The sequence below is a fragment of the Monodelphis domestica genome, chromosome 8 (genome assembly GCF_027887165.1).
Source record: "Monodelphis domestica isolate mMonDom1 chromosome 8, mMonDom1.pri, whole genome shotgun sequence".
Taxonomy (NCBI): Eukaryota; Metazoa; Chordata; class Mammalia; order Didelphimorphia; family Didelphidae; genus Monodelphis; species Monodelphis domestica.
In genome coordinates this window covers 163,596,034-163,616,072 of record NC_077234.1, presented here as the reverse complement: position 1 = coordinate 163,616,072, position 20,039 = coordinate 163,596,034, and the positions used below count along the sequence as shown (strand labels likewise).

Sequence of the window (20,039 nt, the reverse complement as noted above, 5' to 3'; positions counted from 1 at the left end):
GCACTAAAAACTCACTAGACAAAACCACCTCAGTCGTGGAGGGTACGCCCCAGAACGAGAAACATGAGGGTCCCAGTGTACGTTCAACAGACCACATCCAAAAGAATACATTTAGTTATGGGTAACACATTTGGGGAAGGGAAAATGCTGCCTCTTCCTATTTCCTGGCCCCAGAAGTGCTCCAAGGATTCCTTTTGAAGGATTGTCTCTATTAGCATCTTCCAAATTATTTGCTAAACATGAGAATGAGGATTTATATCTGGAAACCTGAATTCCAGGTACAAGATTAGACCTTACATAGGACTGTCCCTGCAAGATTTAGTTTAAAAAACAAACCACGGTCTCATTACAATTTAGATCCAAGACTATCGGCTAGCATTTATGCGACATATTTCTATAATCTATCTGCTTAGGTGGAATTTAGGAGCAGATGAGCATCACTTTCCACTCCATCAGTTGCCTCTTCTCAAATATCTTTTGGATTGCCGCTTTTCCTGTTTTCTGGTTATGGTTCACTGAGAAAAGGCAGAAACTGGCTTTTGTTTTCTTTGCTTGGGACAATCATTAGCATTTTCTCCTCCCCCTGATGCCCATTCACACATTCATTTTTTGTTACATAGGAGGAGCGGCTTCTGGAACTAGATTCCCCGGGAGGCGGAGCACTAAGGAATGAGGAAAGGGAAATTCAATCCTGAGAAGCCAGAGCAAGAAGGGCCCCCCTCCTTCAAATGCAGCTTCTTGGCTGCTCTGAGTGTTTAGGTGAATTCAGAAATACCAAAACAATCCATTTCCTTCATGGCCTCGCCCACATGCAGTTTGGTTTGCTTCTATAACATGGATTCTCTCTCTTTGCACCAAATGGAACACTGACGTCCTTACAGAGAGCATTCTTCATTCTGGCTGCTCTAGGTGGTGTCGAAGTGTGGTGTCATATTAGACTGCACAAGCCCACCCCCCACAAATGGAGAAGTTCCTGGGAAACATTGGGCAGAGAGCCAGGGTGAGGACACGGGGGGGGGGGGGGTGCAGAGAGCCAGGGTGAGGACACTGGGGGGGGGGGGGGTGCAGAGAGCCAGGATGAGGACATTGGGGGAGGGGATTGCAGAGAGCCAGGATGAGGACATTGGGGGGGGGAATGCAGAGAGCCAGGATGAGGACACTCAGGAGGGGGGTGCAGAGAGCCAGGATGAGGACACTCGGGGGGGGGGGTGCAGAGAGCCAGGATGAGGACACTGGGGGGGGGGGGGTGCAGAGAGCCAGGATGAGGACACTGGGGGGGTGTGTGCAGAGAGCCAGGATGAGGACACTGGGGGGGGGGTGCAGAGAGCCAGGATGAGGACACTCGGGGGGGGGGGTGCAGAGAGCCAGGATGAGGACATTGGGGGGGGGAATGCAGAGAGCCAGGATGAGGACACTCAGGAGGGGGGTGCAGAGAGCCAGGATGAGGACACTCGGGGGGGGGGGGGGTGCAGAGAGCCAGGATGAGGACACTGGGGGGGGGGGTGTGCATTCACCTTGCCAAGAGGCTGCCCAGGAGAGGACAAACCAACCTACCTTTCAAACGTATATTCACTCTCAGCCCTGAAGTAGTAGACGTGGGACTTGAAGTGTAGCTTGAACACATAGTCTTTGTGGATGTTCTCGGCTTCCGAGGGAATGGTGAGTGAATATCCTAATAAAGGCAGACTGGCTAAGGGATGATTGTCCTGGAAGGGAGGAGCACAACCCGTTTGGAAGTCAGTCCAAGGCCGGTCCATCCCGGCTCTGCCCACAGACTGTCCAAGAGCCCTTGGGACCCCGGCACCCGGGAGGAGTAACTTCTCCCCGGTTCGGTTGGGGGTGACCCTGGCCACTGCCTCCACCCCTCCTACCCACAGTCTCTGAGAAGCGGAAGACATTAGAGCCCCGACTCCTCTAATGTGGGTAACTGGCCCCAATGCAAAAAAACAACCCACCCACGCAAAAGTGGCTTCTGCCTTTCTCCCTGTGTCATAAGTAACATTAGCTAACGTCCAGAGGCTTGCACCGAGGAGCTAGAACCGTCTGAGCTTTCTTGGCTGCTGCCTCCCCGTGTCCCTCTGTGACTTTGCTTTTCCTCACAGCCCTGCCCGGCAAAGCGGCATCCCGAGCCGGGCCACGCTGGAGGACGTGCCGTCCTTCAGGCCAGGCGCTGGGACGTGGGGCTGCAGGCTCTGCCCGGTTTAGGTTTAAGGCAACGGGCAAGAGCATCCTTTGGGCCAGAGGGGTCCACGGTGTAGGCCAAACCAGATTACAATGTCACTAGACAGTTATTAACAAAATAAAGGAAAAAAGGAGACATTTTAAACTAAATTAATGTGCAGGAATCCTTATGTATGGTGTAGTGGCCCCTGCTTAATGCCATTGCAGTCAATTGCCTTTAATGCCAACTTTAACTTGATTTCACCCATATCTAAAAAGGTTTCTGAGTGGAAGAGTCAGCCTTATTGTTTTTACCTGGGTTCTGGTGATAGGAATTGTTATATTATTATATAAAATATTATTACATAATATAAAAGCACTTTGCAAATATTATCTCATTCTTTTATTCTCACAATAAGTAGCCCTAGGAGACAGGTACTATTATTACCTCTTTCACAGATGCAGAAACTATATGACAGAGTGAGTGACTTGTCCAGGGTCACACAGTGTTTGCGTGTAGCTAGATAGTGCAGTGGATAGAGCACCAGGCGTGGAGTCAGAAGGACCTGGTTTCCAGTCTGGCCTCAGACACTTGGCTGTGTGACCCTGGGCATGTCACTTAACCCCATTTGCTTAGCCCTTGCCCTTTGATCTTAGAGTTATTATTAAGACTGAAAGTAAATCTGGATTTGAACTCGGGTCTTGCCAACTCCAGGCCCAGCACAATGCTGCTGTACCACATAGCTGCCCAAGAATAGAGAGGCTCCAAGTTACTTTGTAAAATTTCTCTGGCATGGATTTCCTCCCCTCTGGCTCTAAAACCACTCAGTCCTCCTTGGATGTCTCCCTTAAGTTGGAATTCATGTTCAAAAGCTTTTTTCCAGCAGCAAAAACGTTACATCTGCTTTCTAGGGGCAGCAAAAATGCTAAGTGGAGCCCTTTATAGAGTCTGAGGCACTCACCCTCAGCCCTGGGGAGTGACATCCCAAGAGGGACACTGTGGGCTTGGCCATCAAATGTGCTTCCAGCCTGTCTTCAGAAGAGCAGCCCGAGGCTCTGTCCCGGGGCCACATGGGTCCAATTAAACGATGCCAGGGTTCAGGGGGCCCCAGGAGAGGAAGCCTGGCCTCCTGACTCACTGTGTGGCTCTGGACCAACGCCTCCCCGGGACAACCACGCTCCTCACCACTAAAGGGTTCCTCTACTCACCCACTGTGGCCACAGCTACATAAGACACACGGGATGGAGAGGAAAACCTCCCTGAGATGGTCCCCTCTCCATTGCTTCAAAATAGAACTCCCCTGACTACCAGTCCAGTTATCAGAGGCAGATTTATCCACGTGGCGCCTCGTTTACCAGTGTTTACTGGTTTGATGCCATCTGCCATCTTTTTCTGGCCAGCACTTCCTGGAGTGCTACTTTCAGAATGAAGCGTGGAAGCCATGTATAGGATGAAACCACAGGGGGAAGTTGCTACAAGACTAGGAGACCCGGCGCCCACGTCTGTCGGAGGTCCCATTCACTTCCGTCCTGTGTTCCGAGCCCACAGTGCCCAGACCCCTGCATTTTCCTGACCTGACCCCACCAAAGGAAGCTTTTCAAGCTGTGCAGGGGATTTTACCTGGTGTGATTTGTAGAAGAACAGGCAGAAGTTGGTAAACACCACCCAGAGCTTCTGCCATCCATTGCTATTTTTGAATTTCCGTAATAGGTTCCCAGACAACTGATTCTGAAATGGAGAAAAACCAGTGAGAGAAAACACACACCGACACACACACACACACACACACACACACACACACACACACACACACACGCACCCACCCACCCACACACACATACGCACACACACACGCTGAAAATTGAGAACCCCACGTAAAGGAAACATTTCATTTCCCTCTCCCAATTTTTAGTGACAAAGGAGCCATCACTCCCCCCACCCCCCAGGCTTTCCTGGTGCTGTATTTCTAGAAGAATTAATTTTCCTTTCAATGAAGCTTATGTGGAACTTGAGAAAAATGGTCTGCTGTCCTTTTTTAAATGCAGAAATCCTTGGGGAATTAGATAAGCTTAGAATGATTAATTCTTCTTTAATCATCCCTCAACAAGCTTGGAATTTTTTTCTCCACATCTACTGTAAGCATGTTGCATTCTTCATTGGGGTGGGGGGGTCGCTGGGCAAAAGCAGGCAGCTCGATGGTGGGGAAAGGTTAAATGGCTATTTACTGCCATCTAGTGCATTGCAGCAAAGGCACATACCAGTGGCTGTTTGCAAATGGCAGCAAGAGCTGCTGCTTGGGCTATGTTTTGCTCAGGGCTTCCCATTTCTGGGAATGAGGAAAAAGAAGGGAGGATGAAGACATGCTCCTCCTCTGGTAGGGTATGAAGAGGCCCTGCCCTTGCCCTTAAAGTTACTGGAGTGAGATGGAGCTCTGCAGTGTCCTTCCTTTCCACCTGGAAGATCTCAGAGCAGCAGATTGTTAAGCATCCCTCTCTCCCTTGTGAGTGGAGACAGCTGCCCCCAGAGCCTTCGGTTTAATTGCCCTGTTTTCTTGTCATTTCAGTGTGGGAGAATGCTCCTCGGACCCAGGGTCAAACGAAGCTGTAGTGATTGCTGGGGAAATTTAAAACCAAAACATCCTCCCAAGGTTCCGATTGGAAGCTCGAGGGACAGGAAATGACCCTCACCATGGTTTCCACACCTGAGGAAAGCGGGTCAAACCAGCAGCAAATCTCAGACTTGGAAAATGGGCTGCCCATTTGTCTCCTTTGTTCCTCGTGAATGAAGGAGACGCCCATAATGGGCTCTGTGTTTCCCAGGACTCAGATTATGAAAATACAGTCCCACTGACTGTTCTCTAATGATATAGTTGGGTCCAGCGTTACTTCTTCTCAGTAGGCGCCAGTGTGGTTAAAAAGTAATGCATAATAAGTGGCCCCTATTAATCTCTCCCCCCAGATTTAACCATTTACTAGTAAAGTAGAAAATATTTAATTTGGTTAAGGAGAACAAGGGTTGAAGTGGCTTCATTCGGTGCCGAGAAAAAAGATGGGGAGATACAGCAGGGGGAAACATGCACTGATCCAGGAGTCAGAGGACCTAGTTTCAAATCTTGCCCCTGATACTTGATACAGTGTGATTTGGGCCAGCTTAGCTTTCCTAGGACTTGGTTTTCTGATCTATAAAATGAGAAAACAGAACTAAATGGCCTCTGAGGTTTTTGTATCATGTAATCATAGTAATAATACTAGCTATTACGTAGCCCTTTAAGGCTGGCAAGGTGCTTATTAACAGCTTATCTCACTTGATCTGCAGAACAACCCTTTGAGGTATGTGCTACTATGCTCTCCATTTTACAAATGAGGAAACTGAGGCTGAGAACATGTAAGTGACTTGCCCAAAGATGACACAGTCTCTAAATGCCTGAAGCAACATCAAACTTGGATCTCCCTGACTCCAGGTATTGCACGCTCTATTCCTTATGCCACTTAGCTGCCTTTTGGGCAATCTCTTGGAACCTATGGAACCCTTATCAGCATGAGGTTTTTAAATAACTGAACAAAATGCTAAAATTCAGTCAGAGGTGAATAAAGATAATGATATGTTTTTTCCCCTATCCAAATTATAGACTCCCTGAAATCTTTCCACTGACTCCTTTAGGGTTTACAGACCTCAGGTTAAGAACTCCTATTCTAGAGCCTTGATCCTATGGAATTAAATGATAGAATCTTGTTATTACTGAAATGTTGAGAAATACCAGGAATTTCACCATTTATAGATGAGTTTGCTGTTTGGATACGAAGATTCTGAACTTGCCCCTCTTTGTTTTTCCTCTCTGTACCGTCTCCCCTTCGGAGGGGCATTCACTCTGATGGCTTCTCTGAGCTTCATCCCTGACCTCTTTCTAGTCAAAGATCCTCTATTTCCAATTTGCCTGAATGTCACCTCACAAGTCGAAAACTGAGCCTAGCATCTTTTCCTCCAAGCAACTTCCTTTTCTCCATCCTGAATTATTGTCTGTGACTCTTGTTTTCCTCTCCTTGTTCCCCATATCCATTAAGTCACCAAGGTTTGTTCAATTATTGCTACTATCCTTTCCATTTCCATTGCTATGATCCTAATATGAAGACTAAATAATTAATAATTACATAAATATATAATTAATTCATGACAAGACTAGTATGTAATGGTGGCCCTGTGGCTAGTCTAGTCCATCCTGCATGTTACATGCACATTTATTCTTTAGTTTCCCCAAATTCTTCTTTCGTGATGTCAACTCTCCCGTCTTCAGGGCTTCTCTATAGCCATGCGATGAAGTCCAAAATCCTTAGCTTGACATCCAATCCCCTCTTTCCCCCCATGCCCTGTGCTCCACAAAGCTTTCCAACTTTATACTCTCAATTCTCTCAACTGCTCTCACACTCTCTCAAATGTCATGTGCACGCCATTACCCCGTCCCTAATGCCTAGAATACCATACGTGTTACAGTCTGAAACCTACACGAGAAAAATGGGCCCGAGTTCCCTTGCAAAGAGAATGTTGTCTGGAATCTGTCTTAAAGTCATTTATAAATCCATTTTTTGGACATCTTTTTGAAGAGGTTTTGAATGTGTCTTAGAGCCACTTAAATAATTCATGACCATAATTATAGAAAATCACCTCTACCATTTAGGAAAGAGGATTTGTGCCCAGTAGGACTTGCTACCCAAGAGGAATTGGGCTTGAAAGCACTACCGTGTTCATCTCAGATGGCCACGTTGCTCAGATTAAAGGGCCTCTTCTAGATTAGGGACTCCACACTCCTGACCCCATTGGCACTTGGTGTTAAGTTGCTTCCATGGGAAAAAGCTACAGTTCTGAGTCCACAAAGACTCCCTCAGATTCTGCTCCATCACAAGCCAGCGTCTAACATACAAACTTAGATGCTTCAAAGGTGTGAGCAAGAACGAGCAATGGTTCTCTCTTCCCCAAAACATTCCTCTTCTCTGAGTTTACCCAGAAGAGAGGAGACATCAATTTGATTCACATTTTAAAAAGATGGCTGCCTGTTTGTTCTCTTCTCCTGACTTTCCACAAGCAGACCCATCACCCCTGTGGTTACTAATCTGGAAGATGCACTAATGGCAGGCTTTGCATTGGGTACCATCAAAGGTGGAAATGGAAAGTTGGCCAACCTCTGCTCAGTAGGCCATGAAGGACAGTACCTGACAAGGAGAGGATCTTTGGAGGAGGGGGGGAGTAGGAGGGAGAAAGGAAAAGAGGAGGGGGAGGAGGAGGAAAGGGGTTGGGAAATGATGGGATGGCAAGAGGGAAAAGGCACAGAGAAAAAAATAAACACTAATGCCCATGAGGAAGTTAAACTGAATGAATGACGCTCCTGAGTACAGGGACAACTGAGGAGGATGGAATGTGGATCCACAGGATGGACATGGCTGCTGGGCTGCTGGGACCAGATCCACTGGAATCAGTTCTGGGCTGAATATGTGAGAGAACAATAGTTTGCAAACTGCAAATTTGGCATAAGGGTGAAGAGGATTTACCTCCATGTAGGGGGAAAAATAAAACCACCCACAGGACTTTCATTAAACAAATATTTGGGCAAGTTTTCAAGATGGTGGGTGTTAGAATATAACTGGAAAAACTATGCTCGAGTCATTTTCTGGATGGAAGTAGAATCATATTCTAATAGCCAGTTTTCTACACTCCGTGTCACGGCCACATTTGCCTTGCTTCTCTACCCCTGACGTCCAGCTTTGGCCAGGAGTTACAAAATCATAAAATGATTCCTGTTTCTCTCTATCCTCTTTTGCATGAGGGACCAAATTGGTTGGGCAAAACAGAGCTCTCTGGGCACACCATGTGCTAACTAAATCAGCCTAGAGGCATCCCCTAGGATAGGACATCTCCCCCCCAACAAAAAACCTGACCCCTTAGATAAACTGCTTTCTGGGAGTTTCTTGGAATTAGTACAGCAGTAGAAGTGCACCACACTGGTTCAAATTGGGTGACCCTGGCCAGTGTCAGCACCTCTAGATGCTGTAGGCAACTCTAAAAATTTGCAGAGGAGGTGCCAGCCTGGGATGAAGCAGAGACTTTGTTGAACTGGAATAAATAAATCATCACAGGTCCCGTCCTTACGCCCCTGTGATACGTAAGACAATGTAACCAGTTTCCTTTTTTCCCTACCAAATTGAAGCCTGGAGATACACTGTTCCCTTCTAAAGAGCTTGTTAATGCGGGAGTTCCCGATCCAGGAGCCAGCTAAGGATCTCCTAAGGGGGCAATGGAGCTATTACAAATAGCAGTTGTGATTTGTGGGTTCTCTGATCCAGATGAAGACAAAACATGGTGGTTTTAATCACTTTTTTACCTCTACCAAATTATGCAGTGTGACTCAGGGCAATAGAAGCAAAAATTCCTTCTGTAGACCAAGTAATAATGTCTCATATGGGTCACACTGTATTTGAAATGTATAGTGAATGAATCCATTTAAAAGCATTGCTGAATCGTAGCTTTCTGTCATCCTGGATTTTCTCCATCAGCAAACACTAGTAGCACAACTCTCGCTGGGGGCCTGTGAACTGTAGCAATATTAAAAGTAGATTTTCAGACTTGAAAAGGTTACGAATTGTTACCCCGAGGCAACTTAGTGGCCAAAGGTGTTTGCTGTATTCCCTAAAATCTCCAGTTCTGTCACTCGGAAGATTAATTAAATGGATCTTTTTAAAAATCACAGTTTCTATAAAGTATTAAATGAAGATCAATATGAAAGGCACCACAAGGTAATATTAAGGTATTTCAAATGCTTTTCTTCAAATATTTTGCCAGTGAAATACCAAAGGTTCGTCTTTTTTTTTAACCATTTTTCATTCTGAACCTCTGTTGTGAAGTGGGTTTAGCCTTTGGTCAAACTTTTGGTTGCACCATTAAGGGAATGAAAGAAACAATGGGGTACAAAGCACATGGAAAGAAAAGGTCAAGATGGATTGAATATACAAAGAGACCCCAAGAAGAGATCTTAAAGAAAGGAAAATGGATTATTGGTAGAAAAAGAAGACAAGAACTAAAACCAAGAGACAGGCCCAGCAACGATACCCTTTTGGCTTTGCCCAGGTATGAGGAATTGTATGCCCTGTGCTCAGTAACAGAAAGATCTTATATGATATTTTCTTTGGTTATTGTTGATTCAGATTCATTCTTCCCTATTCCACCAACCCTAGGGTTTAGATGAAAATAAATGAGGGCTCCACAAACACAGAAAAGATTGTCTTAGCCCATCAGGTTCCAATAAGGAGATGATCGTTTTCAAGGGATTGCCACCACTATTCAAAATGGCAGAGAACAGCTGGACCCCTAAAAGTAGTGGTGGGAAACATGTTTCATTTTGGCAAAAAGGTTTCGGACTGGCCTTACACCCAAAGGAGGTATCCTTAACTAGGAAGGAGTTGCTAGTTGGGTAGCTGAGGGAGATACCTCCACGGCAATACTAAAGTCGATCATGGAGACACTGGTGTTTCGGTGCCAGCAGACATGAACCATGGTGTTGCCCCGGTGGGGAGACTGCCTCTCGAGGGAGGTGCGGGAAGCACTGAGGTCATCCTCAGATTCTTGGTCAGCCATGGCATCATCAGGGGACTCTGGAATGCACAGAAAAAAGCATCTCTTCTTGCCAACATGCACCGCTTTTCCTTGTTAATATTACCAAGTTTGGATACCTTGTCAGCCTACAGCATGATGCAGTTTCAAAGTCTAAAACATAACATTGTCAGAACTGCAAACATTCCCCAGTTTCCCATGAGTTACTTTTCTCCCTCTCTTTGCCTTTAAGGAACGTGATGCCACACCTGGCACAGGTGGGGTTCCCTCTAGCTTTGGGGTTTTCTGGTTTCCTCTCCTTAACAGGAGCCAGTATAAAATCAGAAACTGGATTTAAAGCTATAGAGGGGCCCCTAAAAGCCATCCAGTACAACCTCTTCATTTTATAAAGGAGGCCACCAATGTCTAGAGGGGTTGATGACTTGATGAGCGGGTACATACATTAAGTAGCAGAGCTGGGATTTGAATGGAGGGTTTTTGATGGCAAAATCCAGTGCTCTTCCTACCACAGTGCTACCTTCTAAAAGTAGTAAGGTTATACCAAGCTCTTTTTCTGCAGAGGTAGAAGACCGTGTAAGGTAGAGGTGCCAAACATGCATGTGGCCTGCAATATTTCCAAGTGCTGCACAAACCAGATTAAAATGTAATTGGGAAACATTTAACAAAATAAAATGTAAACTACACTAAAATATAGATAATGTCAATATGCATTTTTCTAAGTCAATATGTGCCCACAGGGACCCAGAGGAACAGTTTAGCGGCTCCCATTTCTATCTGGGTTTGACACCATTGAAATACAGGGAGCACTGCATGTAATGTCAAACTTGGTTGGTGGTTATGGTAATTTTCAGGAATGGTTTTTTTCCCCCTTTTATTCTTTGTTAATAAGTAATAATCCTCAGAATATAATAGGGAGAAATGAAGGTGACGTAAAAACAAAAGATAGCAAAAAATAATAATTCTAAAAAACAAATTGACATTCCTCTCCCCTACAAATCCTTTCTGCCCTCTATACTACTCTAATGAATTGACTGTTAGGGTACCTGATTTCTCAACATACATATTAAATTATATCAGGCATAAAAGATGGTCAAAAGTAGGATTAAAAAAAAAAGGATCACGATATGAATGTTCCTTAAAATCACAGTTCTTTTCCCCCTATTAATCTTGGGTCAGGGGTTGACTGAGAGCATCGGGTAAAGTTTCCATCTTACCACCATACTTACTATTGTCAGGTGGACTACTTGCTAGTAATTCAGGGGTAGGGCCACTGCTTTTTTCTGCCAGATCAATTGCCATCTGTATATCCTCAATCCACTTTTCCATCTCTATTCGGGAACTAGAGACAGAGATTTACATTTCATTTTCACACCCAAAGGAAGCAACAGGGAAAAAAAATCGTTTAAGAGGCTACATCACTAAATTACCTTGCTGCAACAATAATGGACTGATGTTGACCACAGAGTGTAAGACAATGAGGAACCCCCCATTCTTCTTCACTTCTTTCTATCTGTAAAATGCAAGTTTACAGTACACTGTTATTAGAAAGAGAAAACTGCAGGAAAAAGACACTGAATCCAAAAGAGTGCACATGTAGAAGTCTCACTATATTACCATAGATTTTTGGACCAGACATTAGTACAGTTCCTGGATTTAAAACCCACTGAATGATTGAGCCCCCAAAGTGGCTCATATAGGGGTCGATGTTGTCTTAGAGGAAAGCCTCTGGTAGAATTCCCAAAGAATTCCCATGTCCTCCTAGGATTTATCCTTTTTATTGTGTCTTAGATGAAGGTATACATGACATGCTCATTAAGTTTGAAGATAACAAAGTTAGGAGGAAAAGCTAACAGGGTAGATGACAGAGTCAGGATCCAAAAAGCTCTCAGATGGCTAGAATGACGGATTGAATCCAATGTGGTGAAGATTAGTTGGAGATGAATGTAAAGTCTTGATTCAGGGAATTGGTCTAGCCATTTTGGAAAGTGATCTGGAACTACGGAACAAAAGTACAATTGTGCATACCTTTTGGTCTTCAGAGAGATACTACTGCAAGGGCTTAAGGCCTAAAGAGGTCGAAGAAACAAGAAAAAGACCCATATGTGCAAAATTGATACTAGCTTTTTTTTTTTTTACTAGTAGCAAAGAATGGGAAACCAAGGGAGTGCCCATCTATTGGAAAATGGAGTAGCATTTTACTGCATATTAATGTTTAAAAATTTCTTGTGCCAAGATAAATGGTGGAAAAAAATAATGTTTCAAAGACTTGAGAACTCTGATCTGTGCAATGGATAGCCATGATTCTAGAGGACTGAAGACGACGCTTCTTAACAAAAAGGTAATGGTCTCAAGATGAATAATAAGACATATTTTTGGACACAGCTAAAGTGGAATTTGATTCACTTGATTATATACATTTATTGCAAGGGCTTTTTTCTTCTTTTTTCCAATGGGAGGATGGGTGGAAGCAAGAAGGGCTAGGGTAGGAAAGTAAAAAAAAGAATCAGCTCACAGAGATCTTTTGAGCAAAGGAAGGAATCAGATGAATTGCTAGAACACTGGAGAGGGATGTTAGAGCCTAAAAAGGGGGAGAAGAGCCCCAAAGGCCCAGACCAGGGGCTGAGGGTTCCTTAGGCAGGAGTGAGAAATAAAAGTCCAGATAGATTAGAATCTTTTGGGGTCAGAGTGACTGCAGAGCTGATTACTACTGCAGCAAAGTTTACTGAATAGGGGAAGGTTTTATAATGGAAAAAAACACAGGAATGAAGAAGTGGGGGGAGTGTGAGTACGTGTGGGGTTCAGTAGGTTTGTAGTTAAATGGGTACCAATACATATTCTTTCTCAAGATTGTTTTTCCAGCCATCTGTGCCACTTCCTAAGATATGTAGTATACTGGCATAGGGGAGATATTCACACTCCAATCTCGGTCCTTAGACCTAGAATATTATTTCCAAAGTTTGCATCTCTGCCTAATTTCTTAGGCCCCAAATTTGGTTAGTCCCTGTCAGAAGGGACCAATCCTTTTTTTTTTTTAAACCCTTACCTTCCATCTTGGAATCAATACTGTGTATTGATAATCATTTCCTTTGTAATTCCACATATTTTAGGCACTTAAAAACATTATTTGGAGAAGGGATTCAGATGCTTAATTTTTCTGCCCATGGAGTTACTGACATACAAAAAAGCTTAAGAGACCCTGATCTAATAGGGGATCAAAAGATGACACTGCTTTCTGGGTAACTGAAAGTAATTATATAGAAGAGGTAAAAAGAACCAGAAGATATCCATTGCAAAGGGGGAAAAAAGACAGAGGGTGTGACAGTATGGCTGGGCTTCGGCCTGGAGTGGTGGAAGGAGTGTACACACACAGGAAATCACAGGTCCCTTGTAGTCTTGAGGAGATGAATAAAGTGATCATTCCAATTCCCAAAGGTTTTTGCCTCCATTCCATTAGCAACTTTTAGCGAAAGGTCCCTCAATCTGATACCATTCTGTGAACCCACTGCATACTCACTGTCATGCCATACAGAGGGAGCTGTCCATGGACTTTGAACTGATTGGTGGCGGTCAGCCCTCGACTTGTGTACAGCAAAACATCGTTAAACTAGAAAAGCACAGAAGATCAAAATGTGAGAAGATGGAAGATCATTGAAAACGGAAAGAATTCTATTTCAAGAGACCAGCTTTGAATAAAGGTAAAACAAAGATGACACTGAGGTGGAGTGACATATGCGTTGAGGGTCTGTTTTGGGGAAGGGTGTTTCCACCTCAAAAAACAGAACTTCTGATCTCTACACCATGTTTATAAATGGATTCATATCATTCTATTAACTTACAGACTTTGAGCCTTTATGATCACTAGCCTTTGTGCTTCCCAGTTTCCCCTTGGGTGACCCAAGTCAAACAATGCCATTTTATCCCTTCGTACTCTGCCTTGTTTAAGAAGAAAGTGAGCCAAAATTTAGAGCCTTTCTTACCAAGAAAAACATACGTTGCTGGAGCCCTTTTCCAGACAGCTTACTGAGGCTGCCCAAGCGAATGAATTCCTGTGGAAGAATGGAAGAAGCAAGTCATGAGCATCTCCTGCTAGATTCTCAAGCTTGAGTTAATGCCAAGATCCTTGACTTGTAGAAAACTTTGCCCTTTGTTCCTGGCTGGAATGTGCAGGAAGGATCTGAACCATGGTGCAGACTTCGGGGCTCTTCATGAAGAGAGGACAAACAGAAGGGTGATACATCCTGCCTGCCTCTAAGAGCGATTTATTTGTCCATGAGATTGCTTACTTCACTGCAATCTGTATTCTACATCGTATATAGACTAATGAGCAAATAATGAATAATCCTATTTTTTTAAACTCTTAACTTTTGCCTAAGTATTGATTCTAAAGCAGAAACATGGTATGGGCTAGGCAATTTGGGGTCAACTGACTTGGGCTGGGACCACACAGCATTGAAGTGTCTGAGGTCAGATTTGAATATCCCCTAAATAACTGATTCTCCAGACTCAATGTATCTTTGCACATTTGAACTTTCCTGGGCCTGGGTGCGTGCCCTGGGTTGTCAAAGATGAATCTAATTACTATTGATCCAAATTGGCAATGTGGCACCACGGATAGAAGGTCAGCCTCGGAGGTCAGAAAGCCTGGTTTCAAGTCCTGCCTCTGCCACATAACAACTATTTCACCTTGGGCAAGTCAATTAACTTTCTTAGTGCTGTAAGCCATCTAATGGTATAAAATAAGTGAGTTGACATTCTGCATTGGTAAAGGGAGTCTCCATACTGGAAATAATATTATTCACTATCTACTAGTGAAATAATTCCACATACTAATACATACACTCCGAGGAATCTCTTCCATATTGTGACTTTCCCCATTGCAATTTTGACATATTGTGGGTTGGCATAAGAAATTAAATTGGAATTCTGGGGGGGGGGGGGGTTTGCATCAGCTGTAGATGACATGCTAATAATGCTAGCAGACAACACAGAAAAACTCTTAAAACTCCTAAATGCATAAAATATATGTATTTTATTTTTTAAACCATTTAAACATATTTTATTTTTTAAACCATTAGACACAACTTCCTTTTTAAAGTTAAAATAAGTTAAAAGTTTGTAAAAGAACAAGAAAGACAAAAACTGTTACATAGATTTTCTAGATTACAGGGGTGCTGTGCTCTTAACCCCCATCATGTGGAAGGGATACCTGTGTATATATGAATATAGTCTTCCACCCGGAATATAGGTCACAAATCTAAAGTGAGATATCTTATAAAAGGAAACAAATATTTTCAGTTTTTATTCTTATATAATGTCAGATATAAGTCACACTCCAACTTATACACAAGTTGCATTTAAGGTCAAAAGTGATCTATATTTGGACTAATATGGTGCAATTTTTTTTTTAATTTAAAGAACCAAAAAGAAGAATCGTCTCCTCTTTGTTGTTGTTCATTCCTATCTGACTCTTTGAAACTCTATCTGGAATTTTCTTGGCAAAAACACTGGAAATGTTTTGCCATTTCCTTAGCCACTTCATTTAACAGATGAAGAAACTAAGGCAACAAGGATTAAATGACTTGCCCAGGGTACACAGCTGGTAAGTATCTAAAGCCAGATTTGAACTCAGGAAGATGAGTTTTCAAGACTCTAGGTCTGGCACTCTATCCATAAGGCAAAATATAAAGAAGAAACCCTCCCCAAAGATCTTTAAATCTAGTAGGAAAGATAAGACATACACCAATAGCTAAAATACCAACTAGGATATGATAAATGCATGAGAGAGGTGTATCACGCATGCTAGGAGAGCTCAGAGGCAGCAGAGAGATTGCTTCTGGCTGGGAACCAATTTATCAATTTAAGAGGCATATTTTGAAGATCTGTGAAATAACATTTGGGAAACACTTGAATATCCTTGCACGAAGGACACAAGAAGACACAGACTGTTGTTATTTGAGGAAATGGTGCTTTATTAGAACTAGGTTTTGACGACCGAGGAATAGCCTCTCATCTATTTAAAAGGGATACGTTTTGAAAAGATGCTTCTGACAGCACCAAATGTGGAGAGACAGGAGTGTTGCATTAAATACCGTAAACGATTAAAGGAAGAAAAAGGAGGAGGCATTTTTCCCCCAGCCCCTGGTGCCTCCAGATAAGTGAGAACAAAGGAGATGTGGAGTCAGAGCTCAGTTCTATGGAGACAGAGATGGGAGATAATACTTATTATTTTAAACCAGTTCAAAAAGGGGGTGGGAGGTCTCATACAATAAAGCATCAAATAGGGATGTACTAAACGCATTTGCTGGGGGCTGAAGACATCATTTTTGTGTTGTCACCAGCTATTAAGTTTCTTATTTGTTAGTTGTGGGCTATTTACAGTCATACTTCTTTCAACAAAAGTCTCTGACAAGACACTGTTAACCATAGAAAGGGGAAGGAAACAGATGCACAGCCTCTGTAAACTGGGTTCCTTCTCTTCTAGAGTGAAGGAAAGACCAACAAGGCTTATAATTCAAAATAATAAGTAGTTTGCTACACCAGGCTTCCTCTTCCCGTTTCTTCCTCCTTTTTTCCTCTGGGAAAGAGAAGGAAAAGGGCAGCCAGGAGAACTATCTTGCCCTTGAACCAGAAATTCAATCTTGGAGGAAACTAGCTCCCAGCTTGACTTCATGTCTGTGATGTATTCATGCATGATGAGCTTTTACCTACAGGTCTAAAATAACATGCACCAAGAAAGGGCTATCTACCAGGCACCACTATCAGCCCACTCTGAATCTGAGAAGCAGTGGGTGTCAACTATGTTGTTATAGGGGTCCACAGCTGGATCGTTTTAGGAAATAGATTATAGATGAAAAAATAGCTTGGTACGACTAAATTTTGGAGCCGGTTTAATACCTTTTCATCTTCAAATAACAAATGTCCAAATTCTGTTTATAGCTAACTCAGAGCTCTTCTGCTCCCTCTCAGTCCCTTCAACTAATTTTGAAATGGCTCATTCACCTTAGCAGAATGAAAGTCACCCATTAGAGAAGCCTCCTGATGACTAATGCTTCATTCTCTTCAGATAGGAGTGCAGACAATGAATGAGTTGTGTCCACTGGATGAGTAAGAAAACCTAGTGATACAGCCCTGCTAATGAGGGCCTTGATCTTTATTGAGATTTCCAGTTAACTAGAGGCTAGACCCAATGAAATTATAGCCATATAATTTCATGGCTAAAAACCCCAGCCTTCTATTGATGTTGGAGATCAGAGTACATTTGCACATAATCAGTAACTTCCCTTGGAAGATTTGTTAGTCACTTGCTCTAATATGCAAATTATGAAGAGAAAATTGAGATGTCTCCATGTGATTGCAGCCAAGTTCACAAGTAGTCTCCCTAGGACCAAATCTGACATGAAATGCTTAAAGCGTTCAATAGTTTCTACTCCCGCATGGCAGAGATGAATACTGACTAATTTCCACCCACCCCTTTCCATATATAACCATTCCAACATGCTTCCAAACAAAGGGAACGGCTTCATGATTTTTAAGTCTGAAATATCCAGGCTTCCTAGAACCAAAGCCTCCATCCTTGCAAGGTCAACTCATTTTTCCTCACAGGGAAGACAGTTTGTCACTGAGGCTTAATAAAGAGCAATTGCCCTATTGAACTTTGCAGATAATGCCTTTAAAAAAAAACAAATTGAAGATTTATGGCAACCCTGCAAAAGACAAGTCTATGGGCACCATTTCCCCAGCAGTGTGGTGTGTCGGTATTATATTTTGGTAGTTCTTACATAACATTTCACTTTTTTTTCCATTATTATTATTATATCTGTTATGGTAATTGGTGATCTTTGATGTTACTATTCTAATTGTTTTGGGGTAGCATGAACTGTGATCAGATAAAATGGCAAACTTAATCAAGAAATATTAAACGTGTTTTGCCTCCTCTACCAACTGGTTGTTTCCCATCTTTCTCCCTTTTCTTGGGCCTTCTTTTTCCCTGACAATATGTAATTAGAAAATCTTGAACCTTTGGACTTCATCTCCCAGAATCCTTTTCCCCATCCCAGAATCCTTTTCCCTTCATCCACATAGAATCCTTGCATATTGTTTATAAATTCTGTAGCTCCACCTTTTTCCTTTCTCTTCTCCCACATGAGCAGTCTGGGTAAGCTCTTTACTGAAGGTTTCCTCTTTCTTCTACTTCAAGTATTATTAACAGATCTTATAAAAGTGTAATACTTGGAGTACTGGATATTAATTTTTAATCTTATGACAACAATATTGAAGTCAGGCTGATTAATAACCCAACAATGAATGGGCTCTAAATGTTTAAGCTAAAGGAAAAGCCAGTCAACACCCTAAACCTCATTGTTGTCTTATTTAAGAAATTGCACAAGCAACCCCCACCTGTCAGCGAGCAGCCATCCACAAGGAGGCAAGAGCGGAACTCCACCAACCAAAAGCTCCTGACTTCCCGGAGGCTCAGACCACAATTAGCATTTTTAGCAATGAAGCATTTCTTATTAAGGTGTACACATGTTTGTCACTATACTACTCGAACACTTCATACATTACAGAATGGTTAAACATGACGATGACCTGCACTAGCAGACCAAATTCATGTGGCTCACCATATGGTAATATTTGCCTTAGTGTGGAGGTCTAGAACTGCACCTGCACTATCTGCAAGGTATATCTGTATAGAATTATTTTGTGGGTTTGTTTTTGTTCTTAATAACTCTTTATGGCTTCGTAGGAATTCTAAGATGGAGGAGTGGCATTAATACAATACAGCTGGAAAGGTCCGTCTGGGGTTTTAAAATTTGTAAAATGTGATCTCATTTGAGCCTCACAACAACCCTGTGAGGTAAATGTTATTATCTCCTTTTTGCAGATGAGGAAATGGAGGCAGGTGAAGGGGATGGCTTTTTTTTTTAAAAGGAAATACAAATCAAAGAAATTCATTTTTTGACAAAAATACAGAATAGAAAAAATTAAAATAAAATAAATGGGGGCCTATTCCTTTGATGTACTAATAACAACATGTAAATACTCTTTTAGACACTTAGCAGTGTCTAAGGCTGAATTTGAACTCAGTTTTTCCTAACGCCCAAGTCCAGTGTTCTCTCCACAGCACCTCAGTCTGCTTCTCAGACCTAAACTGGTGTAAGATTGAAGCAGGTAGATCTCATGTGTTGCTCTGACCGCAGGCACCCCACACTGAACTGTCCTACTTACCCTTCCCGGGATCACAAGATTGTCGATGCCAATCAGGTCTTTCTTGAGTTCATGCAGCTTCTGGAAATTCTCCATCTTTATCATAGTGCCATGGAGTTGCGCCACCATTTCTGTAATCTCTGCCAGCGCAGCTAATAAAATAAAAAGGAAAAAAAGCTCTGAAGTATTTATGAGAGTCATGGGGGCTGTTGGGCCTTTCCCCCCTTCTCCAGTTCAAGCTTCTGGATAAAACCCTCCAGGATGACGATGTCAGAAACCATCTTCGTAGGGTTTAACAATACCGCTTCCCTCAGAGACGCCAGTGTAATAAAAACGTAGTGATTTACTTCGAGGGTTAGCCCGCTTTGCTTGGTTCCCCCACAGTGTTTGACACATATAAACAATCCCTTTACTCTTCGTTCCATGGGGTACCATTGGCCTTCAAAGATAGCAACCTTGTGGTCGTAAAGAAAAAGAACCAAATGAAAGCGCTTATAGATTCTGTCACCAGGATACAAAAGATTTAAATTCATTGTTTTTTGGTCATTCTGGATGTAGCCCCTCTCAATTGAGCTAGACTTATTCTTAGAGGAAAGACATATGGAACCAGAGAGATCTCTTTCTAGACAAGGGAAGACGGGCTCCAAAAAAAGAGAACTGATTTGCCCAAGATGATGGGGGCAATGCAGAAACAGGGCAAGATCCCAGGTTTCCTTAGTCACAGAGACTCACATTCAGAAAGTACCTTAAAGGCCATCTGCTCTAAGCTGTGCCTGAAAAAGAAGGTCCTTTTAGTCCTATATCTATAATTCTTATTTAAAAAAAGACAGTAAATATTTTAAAAGCAATAAATAATTTAATTATTTAAATTGTTTTAAGTTAATTTAAAATAAAATAAAGAGTTCCCCGATAGGAAAAAAAAAGATCAAGGACAGGGCAGGTCAAACCAGGGATTACATTGTCTCATAGAATGGAGAAAAGATTCTTGCCAATAGCATATTGTTTTCAACCACTGCAATCTAGATTTCCGTGTTAGGAGCATCAACTAACTTCTTCTCTGTCAAGAAAACAAATG

General features: G+C 42.7%; 1 protein-coding gene across 2 annotated transcripts in view; it reads right to left on the bottom strand.

Annotated features, from left to right (window-relative positions):
- FARP1 (FERM, ARH/RhoGEF and pleckstrin domain protein 1) overlaps positions 1–20,039 on the bottom strand; it is a 338,024-nt gene that overhangs the window by 3,990 nt on the left and 313,995 nt on the right. For both annotated transcript variants that reach the window (XM_007501371.3, XM_007501372.3), the window contains exons 19-26: positions 18,986–19,116; positions 13,735–13,803; positions 13,272–13,361; positions 11,185–11,267; positions 10,984–11,096; positions 9,635–9,798; positions 3,782–3,889; positions 1,555–1,706 (exon numbers count right to left, since the gene is read on the bottom strand). In XM_007501371.3, coding sequence (XP_007501433.2) covers positions 1,555–1,706; positions 3,782–3,889; positions 9,635–9,798; positions 10,984–11,096; positions 11,185–11,267; positions 13,272–13,361; positions 13,735–13,803; positions 18,986–19,116 — 910 coding nt within the window. The remainder of the gene's footprint in view (positions 1–1,554; positions 1,707–3,781; positions 3,890–9,634; positions 9,799–10,983; positions 11,097–11,184; positions 11,268–13,271; positions 13,362–13,734; positions 13,804–18,985; positions 19,117–20,039) is intronic.